General features: G+C 34.6%; 1 protein-coding gene across 9 annotated transcripts in view; it reads left to right on the top strand.

Annotated features, from left to right (window-relative positions):
- The window catches only part of MYCBP2 (MYC binding protein 2), a 256,043-nt gene that overhangs the window by 90,078 nt on the left and 140,691 nt on the right, over positions 1-25,274 (top strand). For all 9 annotated transcript variants that reach the window (XM_081550023.1, XM_081550022.1, XM_081550021.1 and 6 more), the window contains exons 18-21: positions 4,177-4,284; positions 10,657-10,776; positions 12,137-12,218; positions 19,920-20,037. In XM_081550023.1, the coding sequence (XP_081406149.1) occupies positions 4,177-4,284; positions 10,657-10,776; positions 12,137-12,218; positions 19,920-20,037 (428 nt within the window). The remainder of the gene's footprint in view (positions 1-4,176; positions 4,285-10,656; positions 10,777-12,136; positions 12,219-19,919; positions 20,038-25,274) is intronic.

Below are 25,274 nucleotides of genomic sequence, written 5' to 3'. Positions count from 1 at the left end.
GAGAAGTTATTGCTATTGACTTTTAAGCCTCAAAAGCCATTGTTTTCTTGATCTGACCTATTGAATCCAGTATCAGCCGATCTAATACTAGACACATGAAAGTCCCTTTTTAAATCAAAGTATTTTATGACACACCTAGAAAACGAGTAAGAAAAAATATCAGTGTAAATTTTCATTCAAAGAAAACTGCTTTAGAATATTGGTATACTTCTTGAAGTTTTTCTATATATATATTTTTTTGTTTAGATATTTGATATCATTTCATACTGTGATGTATATTGGTGTGCTGTGTTTTCCCCTTAATGATTGCAACATAAATTTTTCTATGCCTTATTGCAATGCCATATTAAAGTATTACAGGAATTTAGATTAAAGGTTTTCTAAAAACATATCCTTTAACTATATTATTACTTTATTTCTTTGTGATCTTCTAGTCAGGTTTTATACACATCCAATTATAATCACTGGCTGAATTTTATTTTATGTATTTGCTTAATGTTTTGGTATACACATTTTAACAATTTTCTAGCAGTTCTTTCCCTTGCCTTCCCATTCTCTTTTACGAAGCAAATGAGGTTTAGCCTACTAGATATATTTCTGTATCCTACTCCATTGAAATAGAGTCATGTGCAGATATCAACACTTACGTAAAAGTTTAAGCAGTTTATTTACAGAAGTGATACTGTATTAAATATACAGTTGTTTGCAGCATCTTTTTCCCACTTTACAATACAGCATGAACATGTACTGTATCAGTGAGTATGGACCTGCCACATTCTGTTTAATAGCTACATAACATTTCATAATCTGACTATACCACAGATTATTCAACTATTATTTTATTGATGGTCATTAAGATTATTTTCAGCTTTTTGTGGATTTTGCTATAATAAATATTCTTTTCTTTTTATAATAAATATTCTTTAACTTGTAGCCATCTGTAGTGGAAGTTTTATTTATATAGTAGAGCTTCCCAGAGATAGAATATGTGGGTCAGAGAGTGTGCATGTTTTAAATTTTAACATGTATTTCAAATTATTTTTTAAGTGTTATAGGAATTTATCTTCTCAAGACTAATATGAGTGGTGTTTTCCTCTAGCACCATCTGCCTTGTATTATTTTTAATTTTTGTAAAATGTTGATGAATGATGTTTTGTCATTGCTAATTTAAATAACACAAGCACTTTTTTTCTTCATAAATATTGTTTTAATGGCATAATATTTTTCCACTGAGAGAAGATACCATAGTTTTTTATTAACTGTTCTTCTTTTTGGATTGTTTTAAATGTTTTGTTATAATTATGTTATTAACATTTTTGAGCTGAAATCTTTAAAAAAATTTTCAGTTTTCCTTAGGACAGATTTCTGGATATATAATTACTGGCCCAAAAGATAGTAATAATCTTAGGTTCTTGAAATGTATTATTCTGAAGGGAACTCCTTCAGTTCCTTTCTGAAGGGAAGGGAACTCCTTCTGAAGGAGAACGCCTTACTTCCCCACCCTCAAGATTTGCTAGCTGCCCCTCCAGTATGCTCAGTTTTCTCTTAGCACACTGGAATAATTTCTTCTTGAGTTTTGTGTAAACTCTTTCTCAGTCAACAGACTGTAAGCTTCCTGAGTCGAAGATGGTGTCATCATATTTGTCCAAGTGTTCCTAGGACCTGTGCCTGAAATTGGTTATTTAATATGTCTTTGTCAGCTAATTGAAAACATTTCATGGACTTCTCATCACTCTCTGCAGTGAGGCTTAATAGTATCAAAAGACATTAATTACCTCTTTTGTATATTCATCTTCAAACTCATTTCCTACTACTCTCTGCCTGATAACCTTATACTCCATCCATTTCAGCTATGTTTTTTTTTAATGACCATATGGTAACATTGTTTATGTCTTCCTGCTTTTATAAATCCTATTCCTTTTACCTGGAATGGTCTCTCTTCTCTTCTTTCTCTCTTGGCAAACCTTTTCTCATTCTTTGAAACTTCTTTAATTCACCCAAGTTGATTTGATTACTTTTCATCCTTCAAGAAATAGTGTGTACAGATTTCCTTTATAACATTTATCAGAACATATTGCAATTCTTTGTTGTCATTCTGTCTTCCCTGGTGGACTGAATTTGAATGAAATCTGTGTCTTTGTCATTATATCTGTGATACCCAGCATCTATGACATTGAAGATAATAAAAAATGTTTGGTGAATAAATGAGTGACTTAATTATGTAAGAAAAATTATTTTAATCCATGGGATACAGAGTATTTTAGAACCTGGTAACCTGATAGTATAAATGGTAACTTAAGTTGAGTTTGAATGGTGTACTTTCTGTGTGTTTAGGCCTTCTGTGTTTATATACAGAAAGGTCTCTAAAAAGTTTGAATTTATGAGACACTAAAGAGCTATGAATATTATGGGTATAATGTTTTTCTGAAAGAAATAATATCTCAGGCAGACCATAGGAATTAGAAAATGGTAATACAGCTTAATATTATTGTTATTTTAATATTTGCAATTCTTTTGTGTAGTTAGAAAGTGTCTTATATACTTTTTAGAGTGATTTATATTATCTGCTGTAGTAAATCAATTGGAAAATAGGGCAAATGGATAAGAATGTGTTCATATTTGAAATGTGTCTCATTTTGTTACATTTTAAAGATGAAGCTTAGTTTATATAATCTTAGTTTGAAAATGATTGATACTGTGTTACTGGAAAATAATATTTAACTCTTCTATTAACATTAAATTAGCATATTTCTATCTGTAGTAATCATAGGCTATATTATTCTTGGTGTTTCATAGCATTGATGCTGCTTATGTTTTTTCCTGTATCTAGAGACATAATTAAAATATATTTTTTCTACCCATTTTTAATGTTTAATGCAGGGTATTTTGGTATTTAACATGACATTTTTCAAAGTTTATTACAGAGCAATAATTTAACTTTGTCCCCTTGTTAGAAAAATTAGTTATAGCTAAAGATCTATAGAGAATAACAAAGAAACTTAATTTAAAATGTTCAGTGTGTATATACTGTCAATTTCCTTTTCAAATACTGGTAACTCCTTAACTGTCAAATTTACTATTTTGAAATTTGTAAGCATTTTTGATATTGCTAAAACTCAAGGAAACTGTAGTTCTGTTCTATAAAAAAAGAACTAAAATTTTAAGGTATAAAGTTTTATTTTCAAGCTAAACAGTAATGGGGAAAACAGTTTTTGAATTTTATTGAAATTAATTTGGCTATGAATTTTTTCCTATATATTATATAAGTAGAAATGACTGTAATCTTTGTCAGTACATATTTATGTATAGTGTTATGTACTCAGAGGGGCTTCTGAAAGACATTATTTTATGAGAGAATGATTAATGTTTCAAAAATGTAACTGGGTTTAGATTCCCTTCTTTATCATCTGTGTGAAATTGAGCTTATCCTTGTGTTTGATTTTGTGTATGTGGTTACAGAAATCATACATAAAGTTAGATTTATCTTCTTAGAGAATAAAATACAGCGTACAAAATACTGTCTTTATAAAACAGTGATTTTACATATATATATATACATGTATGTATGTGTGTATGTATGTATGCATATATATTTGTGATATAAATGTGTATGTATATAAATATGTGTATCTCAGATCATAAGAATTTTTTGTTTTTGACGACCTGCTTTCTTTGACAAAATGTAGATAAATTAATAATCTCTTGGTTTTATATCAAGGTTAACATGGATATTAAATCTTGAAGACCTTGTTAAACTTTAATCATTAATTTAAGACTGAGTTGGTTTTTGGTATTTTAAAAGAAAATATATTTTTAATGAATATATGGTTTACTAAGTGTGAATATATGTTATGTTAAAAGATTTACAGGAAAATTTGATTTATTCAGTTTGAACTTTCTGATTATCTATTTGAGACTATTAGTAACTACCTAGTAATATTATAAGTATAAAAGATTAGAATTTGTAGTTTATTAACTATATTTAAGATGCTAAAACATGTGTGGAATGGTGAATAGGTTATGGTTGGGAGCGGGAAGTTAATGGAGGGGGCTTGGGAGAAAAGTATAATGTCCCAAACTTTGATTTCCATGCTTTTTTGTTTGAATTACTTTTGTTCATTGTAGTGTTTTTATTTTGTGAGCTTTTCTATGCACATACAAAATGTTTCTCCTCAGGCCCCCTTGTATTTGCTGGTCCTATTTTTATGAACCACCGAGAACAGGCTCTAGCCAGACTCAGATCCCATCCAGCACAGCTAAAGCATAAGCGGGACAAGCACAAAGGTATTTGGTCTTCCTTCTCAACTAGGTGGGATGCTTTCCCAACTTCTTCCACTTATTTGAATATTGTCTCTGGAAAAATGCACAAACCTAATTCTTCTACTTTGCTTCTATCATTGTTATATAGCCTGAGGAGAAAGAACATGCTGAAAGTGTACTGTTTGTCAATGACTGTCAATCTTATTTTACTGTATTTTTTTTGTTAACTTTAATAAAAAGAAGACATTTTACAATGTATCTTTTTCTTTTCCATTTCTTTCCAAATTTCCTAAGGTTAAGGAAAGGTGGAAAAAATAATTACGGCTCTCTATTTTATATACTTAATTATCTGCTCTTAGATGACTGTCATCTGGCATTTTGCAATCCTTTTTTCTTTTCTTAATGCTGTTCATTTGCTTCAGAATTAACAATTGCTAAATTCAGTGTATTAAGTGATAATGAGTTAACCTCTATGGTGCTTCCTTTGTTTTAATATAGAAGTTTATATTTATAATACACATTATTTATTTAATATTTGAGGTTTAAAAGTGATAGATGTCAATAAAGGGTAGACCTATGCTAGTCCTCAGAAACTATCATAGGTCTCAACAAATCTTGAGTGGGAATATCTTGCCATATAATTCTTTGAGATCTGAGTTCTATATTAATTAAAAATATTCCTAAAGCAGGAATTTTTTAAATAAGAAATTATGGGTCAACTAATATCAGGAAAGAATTTAATGCAGGGAACTTACAAATTTATGTATAAATTCTGCCTTGAATCCTGACATGTGACCAGCCACTCTTGGAGTAGTATAACTTAGACTTAATATTTTCTTAAATGCCTGCCCTGCAAAGTAGAGCAGAAGATTTTAAAAACACATGTTCTGTGCAAGTTAATCTAACTAATATTTTCTCTTTTTAGGGGGAGGGCTACAGAACTGTTATAGACTAATTTTATTTTTAAACTTTCACATGCAATATATTGTAATGAATTTTATTTTTATTTGCCTGTTTCAGTCTGTCAGTTTGTCACTCAAGGCAAAAATGCAAAACAAAACAAACCCCTGTTTTTAGTAAAACCACAAATAGAGAACTATTCAAATTATATTCTGCAGGAATAAAAATTGAGATTGTTTAAATCTAATGTGATTAACCATAGTAAAATTTGTGATTGTTTTATTTACTGGATGCTCTTAACAGTGCCATTAATATTTAAATGTAAGGAATACTATTTGGGGTATGCTATGCAAATTATTTTAGTTATTGCCAGAATTTCTGATCTCATATTTTCCGCTATACCAGTATTAGAGAAGCTTTTATCAGGTCTTTTTCTCACCAATTATATGAAAGTAGAGTTCTCCAATACTTTACCTGAGGTTCACTATTTACGTTTCAATAAGCAGTTTAAAACTTTTTCCATGTTAGTATGTTATAGACAGTCATCTTTGTTTTTTTATTTTTTCCAGAATTTAAAATAAATGCTAAAGAAGACCAAGTTTACAAATTTAAAACAGACTTTTAATGATGTCGCACTGATTAGCTATAGAAACTCTTCAACTTCCATCTTGTCTGTAACAGGGTTATTTTATGAGACTGTAGCAACCTCTTTGGAAGGACTGATTTTGTAGTATTACAGGGTAGAGCCATTTTTTAAAAAGTCATCATATTGTATGGTTTTATAGAGTGAAATAGTTTCATTTCTTTACCACCAAAATTACTTTAAACTGTAAGTAATATTTTATCAAATGGTGTCCCATTTTATGTGGAAGGTATTAACTTACCACTCACTGTAAACCCACAGGTTTGCTTTTTGTTGCTCCCTTTGCATTTGCTGTTCCTATCATTTAATCCCCTTGCCAGGCACTGCTTTTACTCTTGCTGCATATAGTCATAGTCTTTTAATGAATTTCTTTTCCTGTGTAAATTTTTTTTCTCTTGTGTCTTACTCTATTTATCTTCCACTGAGAAAGTCACTGTATTAATTGCTGTGTTCTATCTTACATTTAATTATGTTGGTGGTACAAATTGTAGGATAATAATGATTTAAATCTTCTAGACTGTGACTTTTTTGTGGGGGTGGTTGGAGGGTAAGAACTATGGGTTTATTGTAAACAGGAGTGAGTTCTAAGATGGAAAGTTGGAAAGCTTCTGGCTGATTGGAGAGAATTCAGAGAAGGTCATAGGATCTGTCAAATTTTCAGGCGAATTTTGACCAGAGGCCAGTAGTGTCTAAGACTGAATCAATACGTATAACATATAATCCATATAGCATATAGTCTTTAAAGAATGTAACTATAGATTATATTTTAAACAGTTATCTGAATTAACATTTGTTTCAGCTATTCAGTGCCTTACATAGAAAAAAAAAAGATTTTAATGTACTACTCTTAATTAGGAACATTTGAATTGTTCTAGAGATAGTCTAGAAGTGACTGATGTGAAAATCTGAAGGCACTCTCAAAATCATCTCTGTGTTTTACACCTGTTTTCTGTAGAGAAGTGGTATGGTGTAATGGAAATATGGCCTTTGGAATTAGGCCTCAGTTTTAATCCTGTTTTTCATTTACTACAACTGTGTGGCCATTCATGAATTTCTTAACCTCTTTGGTTTCAGTGTCCTTATTTCAAAAATAGAAATAATAATTCCAAACTGAATATGTTGATGTGAAGATTAAATTGATATATATGTGTGTGTATATATATATATATGTATATATATTCTTTGGAAATAAAAATTCTCCATGAATAGTAGCTTAAATTCTTCAAATTGAATTCTTTGCTTTCTCTTTTAGAATTATCTTAAAGGTACAAAATTTGAGATTTGTTAAATGTGTAATTAGTTTATTTTATCAAAAGATTTAAGATGTCAGCCACTTGATGGTGGTAAAATACGTGAGCCTTATTTTTGATCACTTTCTAAAGCTGTTCTACTATTTATTATTTTGGGCTGGCACTTAACCGCTCTAAAGCCTTGGTTTTCCCAACTGCAAAATGAAATAACAATATCTATATCATCAGATTACTGAATTGATTAGGGAGAGCAACAGTAGTGAGTATGGACTGAGCACTTTTCATACATTATTGCACTTATTTCTCACAAGAACCTTGTGATGTAATGTGCCATGTTGTTATCTTATAGATGGGAAAACTAAAACTTAAAAAGAGCCAATGTCAGAATTAAAAAAGAAAATTTTTTTAAAAGAGAGAGAAGATCCAGCATCCAGTTTTCATAAAACTGGCAAATGAGTATATAGAGCCAGGAATCCAGTCCAAGTCTCTTAGGCTTCAGTGCAGCATATCTACTGTGCTATTTAAATTTTCAGTGTTTAGCCAGAGATACTTAGCAAATTGTTATTACTACTGCTTTGCTGTTTTATTTTAGTGATTTTGTTCCAAGTACTCACTGTTTCTGTGATACATTCAGCAATATGCATGCTTATAAGATTAGCCAAAAAGTATAGATTTAAGTTAAAATTAAAGGTAGAGTCTTTTAGATACTGAATCTTCTTTCCTCTGTGTGTGTACACAAATAAGCATAAATAATGTGTATATATATATATATATATATATATATACCATACTTTGGAGACAACTTTACAGCTATCAGAGTTTTAATATCACATGATATACGTATGAGCACATTCACGTTAGGGAAAAGATAGATGTGCCTAAATGGCCAATTATAAGAATATTTAGGCCTAACTTTCCTAAAAATCTGAGGTTTATTTTATTTCTCATTAATACTTTTCTGAATAATGAATTTGAGCAGGATTAATCTTGCTAAATTTTACTTGCTAATTTTTGAATTGGCACTATACTCTTGACTGTATAGGTATCTTTTTGCTTTGATAAACTTTTGTAAATTTCTAAATTATTAGAAATGTACTTATTTTTTTAACTGACATAAAATTCTGGATATAGATATAAATATTAAAACCTCTGTCACTGCTGCTGCTAGTGATCAAGAATTTCATCCCTATTTTTTTCTTATAATATTTCACCATCTATAATAATTGGCAAATTATTTTTATAGATAAAAGTTTTGTTTAGATGAACAAAATGTTTCTAGTATTATTTTTTATTTCTAAATGATAGTCATTACTACTCATTTAATTGCTGTGATTTTAATCAGTAAATTACTAGGCTTTTTCCTCCCTCTTTCCCTGATGTTGTGTCTTTATTGTGGGCTTTGTATCTATATTTAATCTCTAGATTCAAGAGAGAGGGCAAAATGCCAAATTCAAAGGTGAAAGCTTTAACTAGGCATCAGTACATTTATAGAAAGTGAAATTAAAGTGTGACATTGCATATAGTTAGGTCTGGCACAATTAAATGAACACAGTTTGTCTTCTATGATAAATCAGAGTTGGTTTTAATAATGAGATATTTTTACCAGTTGAGATAAAGCTGTAAAGTTTTTATGTATCTGTCATCTTATTTAAATAGTCTTTGGAAGGTGCTTACTACTTTATGGGTAGGCTCTGGTTTATACTTTACCATTCCACTGTCTTTCCATGACGAAGAGTCTTTGAACTAAAAGTATATTGCATTTTGGATAGAGTGAAATTAAATGTGATTTTTTTTTTTTTTTTTTTAGCCCATGCACAAGCACACATTCTTGCAGATTTAATTGGCAAACCTATATTAGATAATTTAGCAAAAGAGGAATCATTATTCTTTATCCTTTTATAGTAAAACCTCTCACTAATTCAGAATTTATGGTACTTCAGATGCAGTATTTGTGATTTTTTTTGAGTAAAAATTCAAAATAACTTCTTCCTCTGAATTTTCAGGGCCATACTTTTAAGGGGAAACCTGTCTAAAATCACTAGCTTTTCAAACCAAGGGCTCAAGAAATGAAGGATTCCTTCAGCGTGCCTTCAGCCTCTGGGTCCAGCAGTTAATTCTTGTATGTTAAAGGACTTTCATGTTTATGGTACATTTTTATGTAATATAGGCCTATTTTGAATTATAACGTAGGTAACCACATTTTATTTACTGTAGCATTTAGTTTAATCTGTACTGCTTGAAGGTAATAAAACTGAATTTTTATTTAAACGTTCTGTAATTAAGACCTTTCCAGTAAGTCATATAGGACATGTGTTATTCCGAATTAGTGAGGTTTTACTGTCCTAGTGTTATAAAGAGTTTAAAGCTTTTTAAAATGCTAAAGTCATTTAGTTATAGAAATGGAACTCGTAATTTAGGCCAGTTTGTCTTACCTTGAATGTTACTAAAGATTAGAAATACTAGAGTAAGGAAAGTATACATGAACATGAAATGATATTATTCTGTTTAGTATTCTAAAATGGGTAGTGAAAATAGAGAATTATCTTAAAATGTGTGTCTGTAGATCCACATGTGTATCTGCATATTATACACACTTAGATTTACTATATCACAAAGCAGTTAACTTAGGCTAGTTGACCTGAAATTCTTTTCAGATTTACGTTTATTCCACATGTAAGGAATTTGAATCTTGATGATATAGAAGTCATATTTTAGTTCATCTGTACTATTAGACTAGGAAAGTTCAGTTACCTTTCTTATTTACACATTCCAAAGAAAGTTGTTATGTTCTGGAATGTGTTTTTAAATTTTATAGTTAAAATGCTAAAATATTTCAAGTTAATGTAGAAACCAGGGGGGAGGGTGGGTCTTAAAGCAAATTTTTGGTAGGGAATTTAAGAAGAAGGGAAGAAAGAAGGAATAAAAGCAGAGGGTTCGGTTGAGAGTTGTGGTTGGGGCCAGAAGAAAACCACAAAGCAGACTGGCTGAGGGTCAAGGTGGGACAGATGAAATGAATGACAGGAAACCACTGAACTACAATAGTTGGATAAAGCTATTTGATCGTTATAAAATTTTTAAAGTTCAACTGAGTTTAGCAATACTGGTGGACAGAGTAGTCTTCCTAAGCTGTGTTTGGGAAATCTAAGTGATTTGCAAGTCAGCTAGAATTTTTTTTTTTTTTTTTAATGACTAGCACTAACAATATCACTAAATTTAAAACAGTTGTTAAATGACTTTGCATGCAGTTACTTTTTATACAAACTAAAATTTCCCATATAAATTTTTACATATAGAACTTTGTTATATCTATAACTCAGTGACCCATTTACATCTCATAACTGATTAGATTAAAAGGCTTTATATGTAACCAGGCCTTATCTGTGTTTTTACTGATTTAGTAGTATTTTGCCAACAGAAGTATATAGGTTATATTTTCAAAATTGGCTTCTTTGCAGGTAGATTCTTGATCTATCACTTCTAACAGCTGCAGATCCTTCTTGCTTGTTCCTTTTAACATTTTCTCTTATTTTTCCATAGTAAACTGATTTAAAATTTTATTTTGAAGATGAGTCATGGCTTAATTACAAATTATAACACTTGCAGATGGAAGTGGAGAACGAGGAGAAAAGGATGCAAGCAAAATCACAACATACCCTCCAGGCTCCGTGCGATTTGACTGTGAGCTCCGGGCAGTACAAGTCAGCTGTGGATTTCACCACTCAGGTAGCAGCTGGAACTTTAGGGTATAACCGCATTTTTACAATTGTGTTGAATAACCTGTTTGTTTAGTTTGGACAGATGTATCCTGTTAACCGTGTGTCACTTGTGTCTCTCAAATATATGAAAGCGTATTTATTAGACAGTCCTTTTTAATCTGTGGAATGATTGTGTAGAGATCTGACTTCTCATCTGTCTTCTGATGGACTGATTTTATAATTAAGGTTATGAAATTCCTGAAGATAATTTTAAACTCTATAATTCTCTTGATTTTTTTTATAAGCTGGTCACAAGCTTTGTTACTGTTCAGTGGGAAATGTGCATCCACAAATTCCTTTATTGCTGCTGCTGCTGCTGCTGCTAAGTCGCTTCAGTCGTGTCCGACTCTGTGCGACCCCATAGACGGCAGCCCACCAGGCTCCGCCATCCCTGGGATTCTCCAGGCAAGAACACTGGAGTGGGTTGCCATTTCCTTCTCCAGTGCATGAAAGGGAAAAGTGAAAGTGAAGTCGCTCAGTCGTGTCCGACTCTTAGCGACCCCATGGACCGCAGCCCACCAGGCTCCTCCGTCCATGGGATTTTCCAAGCAAGAGTACTGGAGTGGGGTGCCATTGCCTTCTCCGTTCCTTTATTGAGAGCTTTTTAAAACATAATTTTAAAACTATTTTGTACCAGTACAGTGTATTAATTTTAAAAATGTAAAATTTTATCTGCTGTTAAAGCATTTGCAAAAACCATACATTTTACTTTGGCTTTATTGTTCAATATCTATAAGAAAATATCAATTTTTAAATTAGAAAACTTTTTTTAAAATATAGAAAGTATTTCAATTCCTACTAAATCATTGGCATTTGGGTTATTTAGCTTAAGTAGTACTATTCAACCTTTATAAAAATAAAAAATTCTTTCTTTGATGTTCAATATATTCCCTTGGTAAGATATTGACAGATATTAAAGTTCTGATAGACATACTGATGTTGTACATAATTGTGCAGAGCTCAGACCCTCTACCTATATAATTATCCTAAATATGAGAGAACATTTTGTATGTAGTCACTCATTATAAAAAGACTTAACAGTTGAGTCAGACCAATGTTTTATTAAATGTTAGTGTTATTAAATGGCATTTATAAATTTAAAGTGTATGTTTTAAAACATTATGCGTTTTTATAACTTAACAAAAATATTTTACAGAACTAAAATTATATTCTGTTTCTCATTGAATATAAATGTCTTTGCTTCTATTGCCTATTCTTAATGGCTCTACAAATTTTAAATAGTGAAACTTGAACTGCTTTCAGTATAGTTGTGATAGAAATATAAAATGCATATAATGAAAAAATAAAGCTCTGAATTTTTATTTCAGTGGTTTTAATGGAAAATGGTGATGTCTACACATTTGGGTATGGGCAACATGGGCAGCTCGGACATGGAGATGTCAATTCCAGGTACTTTAACTTCTTGTGTAAAAGTGCTTTTTTTTCTTCCTTTCTTTACTTTTTTCCTTTTTTCTTTCCAAATATGTATTTCTACACTTGATATAGTATTTATACCACTGTTTTGGAAAGAGTGGCCCATAAATTATTGGTGGTTCTTGATTTTGTGGTTGAATGCTTTTGTGGGGACAAATGATTTTATAGTTTTAGGAGAAAAGTTGATTTACATTTTATACATTTAAAATATAAGAGCGATTATGATTACCAGGAAATCATACTATATTCTTCAGAATTAATATCTTCTTAAAGGCTGTTCATGGCAATAGAAAAGACATGGCATTTTAATAAATGACATTTTAATAAATCAGCAAAGGATATATTCATATTCCTTGATGTTATCTATTTTAAAATTTTAGCCTAATATTAACATGATGTCATCGAAGGTTTTGAATAACTTTCAAACAAAATGGTCACTCAGAGAAACTATTTTGACTTATCCAGAATAGTGAAGAACTAATTGTGGCAGAGACTATTGGACATATTTTAATATTCATTCTTCCCTGCCTCATTTGGTAATAAGGTTTTAGTTGATGACATGACCATGAAACTAAAGGCTTCATTTTCCCACCTCCATTGCAGCAATATATGGCCATGTGAACTACAGTGCTGTGTGCCATTCTGGGTCACTGTTAAAGGGAAGGGGGATACCCTTCCATTTCTCTGTCTCCCCTCCCTGCTTGCTGCCTGGAGTCCATGCCTGGGAGTGGGAGCTGGAGAAGTCATCACAGCAGTCATAAGTTGGAAACTGTGTATTGAGAAAGGCAGAGCCACAAGATAGAAACAGTCTGGTCCCTGACACCATGGAACTTCCACAACAGCTCCTTATACGTGGGTGCTTACCTGAGAGAAGTTCTGTTTGTTTAAGTCCTGGTTTCTTTACTTTCATCACAGCAGCTGAGTCCATATCTGCTTCATACAATGAGAGTGCTTTGGGTTAGAAGTATAGAAAATTCATCTTTATTAGCTCAGGTCTTCCAAGAAGATGCTAAAGCAGGATTAGATGTACAAAGGGTTTGTTGGTAGAAAACTTCTGTGAAAGAGAAGAGAACAGGAATCAGCCTGAGGTAGGCCTGACCGCTGTGAAAGAAAAGAGGGAAGAAGAATGGGACAGGAAGAGTTGGGTTACATTGCAGTTCTCACTGAGTTTTAGCCAGGCCAGTGGGATGTCCTCAAGCCAAGGTGACTTTTGGAAGAGTTCCATATTGGGCAGGACGGGCCAGCTTTCATCCTTCATAGTGCTCAGTCACAAGCTGGTAGCTTCCCAGGGGAGGAATGGCCTCGTGGACCCAAAGAAACATCGCCCGAGTCTGTCAGTCACTTGTGCTCCCTGCAGCAGGTGGTCTTCAGGATCTGAATGGTCCTCATGTATGGCTGCCTCATCAGTGACACCAGGTTTATTTGTAAGTCTGGGGTAATATAGGGCCGTTTCAGGCTAGACATGACTCACCAATCCAGTCTGCCACAGAACCTCCTTTCTTTTTGTCTCTCTGTTCTTGCTTAATTCTTCCATGTATTCATAAGATACCTACCAGAGTCAGTTGGAACTGTACAGTTTCTCATTCTCATACAGTGAGTCACTCCAGTCATTAAATAAAATCCAGAATTTTCACTTTATTCTGAAATGACTGCATTACTGTGGCAGGGATGATACCATTTTCATAGTAAAGACCAGTGATCCTTAATCCTGGCTGCACAGTAGAGTTACTTGGGGGACTTCAAAAATACCATGTCTGGATTGTAAGTCTAGAATTTTTAAGAGGCATGTGTGGAGAGGTGGGCATTGGGAGTGGGAGATGGTGGCCACAAGGGTTGGATAGAATGCTAATATCAGTTTTTTCCTAAAAGCTCTTCACACTCTAGTGTGCCTCCAGGATTAAGGAAACACTGTCCATCCTAGAGGGCAGGGTCAGATCCATGTGCAATGCAACGCACCCAAAATAAGAATGAAAAGAATGGCCTTTGTTACTTTGATGAATGCTGTTACTAATGAAAAGAGATGATTGAGGTATCATTGAGTTCAACTTCTCACTAAAAACACAAGTGAAGCATACATTTGATACTTGTTAAGACATTTATAAAACCAGCACAATCTTAGTGACAAGTATTGTGCTTGGAAAGAGCAAAAAGTCTTTAACAGAATTACTTTATCAAATGTTACTGGATATGGCATTTATATATTGGGCGTTGGATATCACAGAGTATCAGTGGCTTGGCAGGGTTGAGCAGTTATTGTTACAGGCTTTAGAGGGCAGCAGATATTTTGTTTCACAGGTTAATAACCATCACTCATGCAGAGACTGAGACAGAGCTTGTAATATGTGGGGAGGAAGAATTTGGAAGCTTTTTGTTCTGTTTCTCACAGAAGATTCATGACCCAGAAGAGGATTTATTATTATTACCATCATCATCATCATCATTTTTGCATTGTTCCTCAGCTGGCAATTATTTTGTGAGTCATGACATAACCTGGGAAAGGTGCTTTACAGTTAGACAGGAGAGAGCAATCAGTCATGTGTGCAGCAGGGGGGGCACGTCTTCACAAATCAGACTTTGTACTTGGATGTCATTCTGTAGAAAAGAGTTAGCAGATAGCTGTGTTTCCTGGTCTTGACTGAGTGGGAGGGAAGTAGTGAAAATCATATCTGTGATTAAATTGCAACCCTCAGATGACTGTGCTGTGTGAAGAATGAACAGAATAAGTGCAGTAATGGCTGTTGGAAGGGAAGGACCTCACGTCAGCTTTTCAAATGAAGAGGGTACCTAAAAACATTGCCTCCTGGTCCTGATTATCACCCAGCGAGCACTGTACCTTGCCTTGCAGTGACTTGCTCAGGCAACAGTATCATAGCAATTATGCTAAATATTTTTAATAGTTTGACTATATCTTCATGAACTAGGATAGCTTTTAATGTTGAAGTTTAAATAATTAGGGTTTTCTAAGGAGATGAAACTCTGGTGGGATTTGTCTTAACTGCACAAAGTCGTTCTTCCCCAACATGTAGATTTTCACTCCTGGTTCTGTTGATTGAGTTGTCGCTGGAAGGCTGATTCCGTGTGCTGTGGGGAGTGTCAAGCTGGGGCATGCAACGAAATAATGCCTACACATTGTATCTGGCGGATTAAATGAAAACCAGTCAAACCATCTGTGCTGTAAACATTCTAGTTACTCTCTTTGTCTGGATCTGTGTGGGGTTTGGAAGGCAGGAGTCAGGAACTGTTACAGATTCCAAAAGGAGTTGACCATGTGTATGGAGGAACAGTCCCAAGAGGAACAAAGCCTCAATAGCATACCTATTATCTAACTTACTACAAAGCAAAACATTTATACGTATTTTGTTGAAATAGAGTTGGATGTTATTTTTTTTAAAGTTTCTCGTAATCAAGTGTTTCTAACTGAAATTTATTATATAGCACACGTTAGTAATGTGTGATGAATGTAAGATAGATATTGTAGTGTGCATGTGCTGAAGGCAGACACGCGTTATTGGTGTTCTCTTTATTTTGCGTGTTGTCCTGCCAGAGTGACTGAGCCTGATTTTGTCACTTGGTGCCAGTGTGACCTTGGCCAAATTAGTTAACTGTTTTTGTGGCTCAGTTTTTTCCTCTTAAATGGGAGTAAATATTTCTCTCAGAAGGTTGTTGGGAGAATTCAGGGAGATAATACATGTTGTTTTCTTAGCACAAGCGCCTAGCTCGTAGTAAATGCTCAATAAATGAAGACTGTTACTGTTGCTGGCTTTAAAAGGGACTGTCGAAAAGCCTCTGTTACGCATTCACTTATGACTCAGCCCTCTTTTTTGTGTGTTTATATTCTTCAGTATGCTTCTAAATCTCTGAATTACAAATTCTTTTACAATTTTCAGTAAACTTAAACCTGGATGTTGGGAAAGAGATTGTATAGTTTAGATGCCTTTATTCTCCTTTTTTTTTTTCAGTAGAATCTTGATACTTCTAATGTTTCTGAGTTTCATCTTTTTCTTGCTTTAATATCCTCCTTCTGTGTTAGTATGCTACACATCATGGTGTCTGGAACCATTTAGACAAGGTTCAGATCTTTGTTTCATCTCTTACCAACTATGTAACTGTAATTTACTAAGCCTTAGTTTAAATAATCCCATAGGATTGTTAAAGAATTAATATAGTGTCTACAAAATGCCTGGCATGCACGCATAATTTTTGTTTCCAGTTCTTCCTCTGTTTACCAAATAATTTAATAAATGGACTCTAGTATCATGAAAGAGTTTATTAGAAGAAATGCCACCAACTTTGGGAAAATCCTTTTTAAAGCACATCAGATCTATACACAGAATTATTTTAATAATCAGTGATATATTTTATATGAAAATGCTGCATAAACTGCAAACAGATCAACAGTTACAGGAACTTTCCTGATAATTCTTTGTTTGAATCAAACCAGACATTTCTGTGAGGGCATTGGTGGTGGTTTAGTTGCTCAGTCATGTCCGACTCTAGCAGCCTCATGCACTGTTGCCTGGCAGCCTCCTCTGTCCATGAGATTTCCCAGGCAGGAATTCTGGAGTGGGTTGCCATTTCCTTCTCCAAGGAATCTTGCCAACCCAGGGATAGAACCCAAGTCTCCTGTACTGTAGGTGGTCTCCTGCATTAAAGGCGGATTCTTTACCTACAGCCACCAGGGAAGCCCTGCAGTTCATTGCACAATCCTTTGGCATGGTGTTTTTGCCATGGTTATTGCCAAAGCTCATGGTTCCTCAGATTTGAGAACCACCCAGTCTAGCCATACTATTGTGTCCTCAGGTAGAAACAACTACTCCTTGGAGGCAGAGCCATTCTGCTTTCCTCCCCTTTTGTTACTACACATCTTGCTGTTAGTCACCGCCTTTCATTCTTTAAAAATGTAGTTTTCACAGTGTTTTCCCAGTCTGAGTTTTACCATGCTCCTGAATGGTCCTGTACAATATAGTCACCTTGACACCTTAGTTAGATCTAGTGAACCTTACTTCCATATTCATGGTGGTCATTCCCAGGACCCACAATGGATCTGGCATAGCTCTAACTCTGAATTTTTAATTTTAAACAACACATAATGTGATGATAAATTTTTCTTCTGTTCCTCAGCATTGCTTTACTTGGTGTTTGACTGTATCAGTACTTCATTCTCTGCAGCCCTCTACTTTTTTTTACTCTCTAGTATCACTTAACAACCCAAGTTTGAGATTGTCATTTATTTTCTTCACCCTTACCCTTACCAGTATCCTCAGTTTTTGTACCCTCTTGATCTTGATGCTAAGGTATGACCAAACTTCAAGCATGAATGAGTCTACTTATATTTTCTGTGTCTAGCTTGGACTTCTGGAAGAAAAGGAAATCACTGTACTTACAAAGATTGTTATGATTTATAGATTCAATCAGTCCTTCTACAGTAGGCAGTGATCCCCCTGTTTTCTAGTTTTGAGCTATTTGATTTAAGCCCTTTTGAGAATGTGATGAAGGATATGGGCTGTCTCTTCAGAAAAACAGGCATAAGAATATACACTTAAAAGCTGGATTATAAAATTAAAAGGTTCACAAATTTCTTGAAGCTCACTCTTAGAATTCTTGTAAGTCATTTGGGTCTGGGTTAAAAACTTCTAGTCTAGGTTTCTCTTTCTTCCCTTCACCACAATACCCTTTCCATAATCTTCAAATCTTCTCCTCACTCATTTCTTCTTGCTCTTAGCCCTTGATCTCTATTCCTATCACAGCAGAAATGAAAACATTAGATGGGAAATTCTTCAGCCCAGCGACTCTACAAACCTGCCTGCATCCATACTTCCTCTTTGCTCCTTCTTCACGTTAGACTGAAAGGGCCTACTCATGTCCCCACTCTGAGACCTTTCTGCCTTTTCCATGGGGATCTGATTCTGTTCCTTGTCTCCCCTCTGAACCATATCCCCTTGTCTTTACTCTCTTTTTCAACTTAAGCAAGTTCTTAAAAAGGATAGAGCTTCCCCTTCAGCTCTGTTTCCCTCTAACTGTTGGTTCTCCTTTCTTTTTCCCTTTCCTGCTGAGATGGATTTGAAGGGGTTTGTGTAGTCTCTGACCCCACTGTAAGTGCCTTCTTTGCTACATAGTGTTAAGCCTATCTCCACCAAAGACTTCCTTCTTGCAAAATTGAGTGGTCATTTATCTCTGTCTCTGAGGCATTCAGCATGTACAGTTTTTCTCTTTTCTTTAAGTGACTCTCCACATAACACATTTTCCCAGAGTTCATGCTTTGTTATGTCCTAGATTTCTGTGAGCTCTTCTTCCTTTGTTCATACCTAAATTTTAGAAGAAACTTGCAATGAAAACTATCTCTTTTCTCTCCTTGTCTTCCTAGATCTTACTCTCTATCTTAAGTGAATGTTGCCACCATCTACCTGTTACTGAAGCAGAAAATCTTCTTTGCACCCCCCATCAGCCATTTCCAGAGTCTAGTCAGTTCTGTTCCTTACAGAGCTGTCAAAACATTCCTTTCAGTTCACGCTGTTCCTAGTTCAGGTCTTCACTATAACTCATCCAGATTATTGCAACATTTTCTTAACTAGATTTCCAGCTGCTGGTCTTGCCTCTTCCCAATTCATTTTTCTTTGCAGCCTGAATAACCATTTAAAAATATATATGTAATTTAAAAAAATTTAAAGTGTTACAATTACAGCACCTCAAAAACAGAGCTCTCTTATTATGTGTGGACTTCTTCTACAGTGATGATTATTCTTCTAATACATAATGATTACTGAAAGTGGTTAATAAATGATAAGTAAGGTGATATAAGGGTGATTACAAAAACAGATATGACAGATCCAAGGATGCCATTTATCATAATAGTTACCGTTTATTAATTGCTAACTGTGTACCAATCACTGAGCCAAGCACTTGACATATATGAGCTTCTTTTTTGAACACAGGAAGCCTATGGGGTAAACACTTTGGTTTTGTCTCCATGTAAAAGAAGAGAAAACTGAAATACAAAAAGGATGAGTAACTTGTTGAGAGTCATGGTACGTTGCTGCTGCGTGGTGGAGCCGGGACTCACACGCAGGCAGTCTGCTTTAGGGTCTGAGCCTCCAGCCACTGCTGTGGTGCCTCTCATGATATGGTGTTCTAACTCATGAGCTACTCTGTATGCTAAAATCTAAAACTAAAGTGCAGTGGAAAAAGGTAGAAAAGAAGATGAAAAGTCAATTGACAATGCAGTGGGAAAAGGGTAGAAAGGAAGACATAAAACTGTTTTGTGTGGTCCTTGGATTGTATTCTGGGTAAATCAGCGTGTGATTTTTATTTTATTTAACACATATTTGTAGAGCTCTCTGACTTACCATTCACTTTATAAGTTAACATTTTTCTTCTTTTAAAACAAGGTATAGTAGGTATTAGTCTTTCAGAAAAAATAAAAATTCTTTGTCCATAGTTAGAGTAGTAAATTCAAGAAATCTTTTTATGAATCTCCTTCACGTCAGTGATTATGTCTTTCTCATCTTTGTGTACCTAATATGAATATTGGAGATAGGCATAATATAGTACCTAAGTAAGTGTTTGATGAATATTCTTATTAGTGCCTTTTATCTCTTCTGTTTTTTATTGCATTGTTATTGATCTTTATTTCAGTTGGGTCTTGTGAGAAATTGACTAAATTTTTTTTTTTTAACCTAGGGGATGTCCCACTCTTGTTCAAGCATTACCAGGCCCTAGCACACAAGTTACCGCAGGCAGTAACCACACGGCAGCGCTTTTAATGGATGGACAGGTCTTCACATTCGGAAGCTTTTCTGTAAGGAACTTTTTAAGCATTGATAATGTTGCATTGTACCATTGCCTTGCAATTTGTCTTCATTAGCTATTTTTTCTGGTTTCAGTGAAATTCTTGTATTATTATTGCACATGCATATTTCCTATCTCCATATCCAACATACACAAAACCAGAAAGAACTTTGCTTTGAAATTAGTTTCTTCTCCAGTGTAGCATTAGAATTTATTAAATTTAATAGCTGTGTTAAATATGGACATGTTTTATTCCAGATCAGAGTCTATTAAGCATTCAGTAGAGCCATTTCTGTCATTGAAACCTTCTTTCCCAACTAGCTTGTAAAGAATCATTTTTTTTCTTAACTTGTGGAATTATTTCTATTTTAGAACTTTTTAAAGGCCTGGTTTTCTTGTTAGATATTTTAGAATTATAGTTTACCTTTTCCTCTTTCTCTCAACTTCTGTCTGGCCTATTCTGCTCTTTATCTTATTTCAAAACTAGAAAATAATCTGAGAATTTTGTATAGTTTGGGCATAGTAGAAATCAAGGAAAAGCTTAATAATACTTTGCTAATAAACCTATACCATCTGTGATATGGGTAACTATTCAGAACTCTATAACCTAAGTCTCTGAGATGCAGTTTGCAACTCTTGATTTTTTTTTTTTTAACGTAAATCTGAACTTTAAAAATCTATTATTTGGAAATGATTTTAAGCTTACAGAAAGATTGTTAAAAATAACAATAGTGCATAAAATGCCCGTATAGTCTTGAATCAACTTCACCTGTCGGCAGCACTTTCATCTGTTTGCTTTACTGTTTGTATACTCATGCTCTCATTCTCTCTCGCACACTCTGTATGTGTGTGTGTAAAACTTTTTTTTTTCTTGAGTCCTTTAAGAATAACTTGTATGCATCATGATCCTTTACTCCTAAATAGTATTGTGTTTTGTCAGTTGATCTGGTAATTCCTTTTTGACACTTTTTTCCCCCCTCCAATCTAGGATCAGGCTTTGTATTTATTTCTCATGACTCTTTAGTCTCCTCTAATCTGTTAACATTTTCACACCTTTTCTGTGTTTATTATGACATGGACATTTTTGGAGAATGTGGTACTTTTTTTTTTTCCAAGAAGATGGTCCTCATTTTTGTTTGTCTAATATTTCCTCATGCTTAGATGCAGGTTGTGCATTCCAGACCAAAACACCATGTGAGCGATGTGACCTTCTCAGGGCATCACAGCCATCTGGGAGCATAGAAGGCCCACCCGCCCCTCACTGGTGATGGAAATTTTGATCACCTACAGGATTTTGTTTGATGTCACTACTGCATAGGTAGAATTTTTTCCCTTGAAACCAATGAGCAGTCTTTGGATTGACACTGTTAAGTTTTAAGATACCTGCTTCCAAATTTCCCTCTAGATTTAGCATCTGTTGATTATTCTTGCCTGAACCCGTCTTTACTATAATGGTTGCAAGAATGATGATTTCTCTAACCACAGCACCCCCTCACATTCACCTGTCAGCCCTTTGGGTTTTAGTGTAAGCAGGAGTCCCTTTAATATTTGTTTGTCATCTTATTATTTGTATAGACATGCATGTTTCTTTTTTATTCATTACTGTACTTAATTTATTATTTGAATGTTTAGATTGGCTCAGATTTCACCAGTGGGAGATCTTTCACGCTGGCTTCTGTGTTCTGATAACATGCCTTTTTTTTCTTTTTAGTACTACCCTACTTCCTGGCATAACAAGTTGTTCCAGGCTTATCTGTTTGAGTCATAGAATCAGCTATTTCTCTAAAAACCTAGGTTGCTTTTAGCAGGGAACACTACTGGGCAGCAGCTGAGCAGTAGGTGTATTCATTGCATCCCCAGTACTCATGTATGTGCATATACACATACATACATATGTGTATTTTAGAAATCATAAGTCCACACTGGTCCTCCAGCCCATTCCCATAGGATTCTTTCTTACCTTGTCCCATTTCATATTTATGTCCCTTCTTCCTGGCTCCCAACAACATCAATGTATTTATTTCTCATTCACTTAGTCCTAAAATATGTCTAAAATAGTTTTATATTTGCTTTTCCCACACTACTATAAAAACAAACTCACTAAAAAGAGTTCAAGATTTGTCACTCTTGCTCCTGCCCCCCCACCTCCTTGTCCTACCCCAGGAGTGAAGGTATACAGTCAAATACTGTGTTCATGAGGTACTGTGTTCTTAAGTTACTGTGTTCATAAGTTACTTGGTTCTTTCTCCCCACCCTCTTTCAGTGGGGTTACGTTATTCCTTTGGAATAGAGTTGGGTTCGTTTGTTTTCCTTTTCGATTTCTTTCAGCTTTATTTAATGCGGATGAAAATAGGTAGAGCTAGTAGATTCTTTGTAAGTGACGACAGTCAAGGATCACCTTCCTTCCCTTGTTCCTGAAAACAGGACCTTTTACCTGGTCCATTTGTCTCACCCTGTCCTGGGACAGGGGTTCATCTCCTTAGAGTGAGTAAGATCTGATCTCGGGGAGGAGGAGGAGGAGGGGTGACCTTTAGACATGGAGATAACTTGGCCTTGAACAATGAGTGAGGCTTCCCCGGAATGCCCAAGGTATGGCAGAAAAGAGATGGATGAAAAGAGCATGACTGAGTTCAATTCCTCTTTTCCCTCTTATAACTGTCTTCCCAGCCCTTTCTAGGTCATTGGTTTAATTGCTGACCTCTAGCATGTCCTCCCAACTTGGAGCTCTTAGACTTCGGTGGAGAGTGGTCTGTGATCCACTGCACCATTTCAGTTTGCTTTTAAGTTCCTTAGGTGTAGTTTTATTTTTTGAATGTGTAGAACTTAACGTGTTTCCACAAGTTAAATTACGAAAAAATGGTGTTCTCACCCTAGTATATTCCCTCCCTCATCTCTAGCACTCTATTCCCGACCGCTTCACACCATGCTTGTTGGTTATGAAGATCATTGTTTTCCAGTTTCTCCTTCCTGTGTTTGTTATTTTAAAGATTAATAAATAAGCACACATACTATCTGTATCTGCATTGACATAGGTAAAAATATAGTATGTGTGTATATGTATATACACATATATTTGTAATTATTTCTCCATTTTTATTTTTCAAAGTGTAGCATTTTATATATGCTCTTCTGTACATTGTCTTTTCACTTTACTGTAGCTCCTAGAAGTCATTCCTTCTCAGTTAATAGAGATCTTCATAATTCATATTTTACATCTGCATAGTATATTGTGTGTGTGTGTGTATAGTAGTTTATTTAATCAATTTCTTATGCTTAGACAGTTAAGTACTTTCTAATATTTTGCAACAGCAATGAATATTGTTAGAGGTGTATCTCTGAGATAAATTTTTTGAAGTAAGATTGTTGGGTTGAAGGCTAACGCCTGGGTAATTTTGTGAGATCGTTTTCCCTCTATTTTGCGTTCTCACCAGCAGTCCCTGAGAGTGCCTCTTTCTCCACGGTCTTGACAGCAGAATGTGTTGTCTGTCATACCTTTTAATTTGTGTCAGCCTGATGGGTGAGAAATGGCCCTGCATACTTTGAAGGCTTTTTCCTGTGGCTGGTGCTCAGAACCCTCAAGTTCTTGCCATACTTAGCATTTTCACATCAAGGTTTGGGTTTTCCCCTTGGGGGGATTATTTTGTCAGCTCTTCTGTTCTCCTTCTGAAGCCTTTTGTGCCTTGTACTCCCCGCCCCGCCCCGCCCCGCCCCAGCACCTCCTCCTCACCCCTGGCCCAGGGGCTTGTAGAGGCAGGTGGGTGAAGAAAACTTTGGTTTTTTCCTCTGGTTTCAGCTAACTTAAAAGTCGTGAGATCCACTATTTCCTAATACTGCTGAAGGCTTGAATCACGTGTGGTTTTCTTTGCTGCGTGTTGGTTTTATGTTGTTTTGGAGGGAATGTGAATAGTAATACTTAGAATCAGTCATTATTGTCCTCTAGCCCCAGAAACCCTAGGTGTGAACCTCTGTGTGTTTAAACATGGCTTATATATAACCACGTTTTGAATCCCATGGGGCTCTCCAGGCACCTGTCATATTTTTAGACTGCTTTTCTTCAAATTAGTTGGTTGATAGTAGGGGAATTTATTTCAGTAGTCAATGAAAAATATAATTTCTTTTCCTCCAAAAGTATAAATATCTCAATATGATGGGCACATTTTTTGTGCTGCTGTTGTTTTATAAAAAAATGATAGACATTGAAAGAAGCTGAGCATAAACAATGAAACTTCTTGGCTTCTTCTCTGATCATGAGCCTCTGTTCATTTCACCCAGAGATTGAAGCTCTATTGCTTTTGCAGTTTGTGGCTCTGTTTTCTTGGTGTGGTGTTGAAGGAGTGGTAGGACTCATTGGAAACCTGGTAGTTGGGAGAAAATTCAGCCACAGCGTTTGCAGTGCTCCAGGCTCCCTGGGTCTCTGGGGGGTTTTGCTGTGGCTTCTCATTCCCATTACTTGTAGTGAACCCTGGCTGCTGTGGTGCAGCACTCTGTGCCGTCCAGGGGGCTTTGGAAAGGGTGTGTGAGCAAGAGAGCTTCTGAGCTGGGGGTGGATGAATATTTACCAGTCCAACATTCACGTTCATTTACAGCTACCAGGTTAGTAGTGAGAAACTTCCTATTACTTTTTAAATTAAACTCTTCCCTAACCTATGGACAGCCATACTTTTAAAGTGAGTTGAAAGTTACTTAAGACAGCATAATGATTCTGCTCTTTATCTTGAAACATGAGTGAAGTAACTTACTAACACATGATCATGTGTGAAAAGTTGTAATTTCCTAATTGTATTCACAGTTACAGTATTCATTATTTTTGATCTTTTACTCAAATATTTTTAGACTCTCTTGAGTTCAATGCTGACATTTTGTTGGACTGTCAACTTAAAATATCAAAGTGGTTTTTTCAATGAACGATTTGTATTACTACTTTTTAAATACATTGTATAATTATTTATTATATTTTTCATTTAGATGTTCAAGACAATACAGTATTTCAGGGAGATTCCTATCTCAACTTCATTATTATTTTTTAATATATTCTTTGTGGTTTGTTAATATTAAGGGGAGAATGCCTAAGAATAATAGAAATTACTTCTTTATACAAGTTTGGTCCAAATTTCATGTAAATTTCATTTATTTAAAGAAAGAAACAGCCAACAATTGATGAAGAATACTGTCTTATAGAGCTGTTTTTGTCTACTGTTTCCTTAACTTTATAGATAATTATAAATTATTTATTTAGTCATGTTGTTA

Source organism: Giraffa tippelskirchi, chromosome 12 (assembly GCF_054371585.1).
Source record: "Giraffa tippelskirchi isolate mGirTip1 chromosome 12, T2T-mGirTip1v1.2.pri, whole genome shotgun sequence".
NCBI classification, from domain to species: Eukaryota; Metazoa; Chordata; class Mammalia; order Artiodactyla; family Giraffidae; genus Giraffa; species Giraffa tippelskirchi.
The sequence above is the reverse complement of the archived record's forward strand: the minus strand, read 5'-3'. Positions and strand labels throughout refer to the sequence as shown.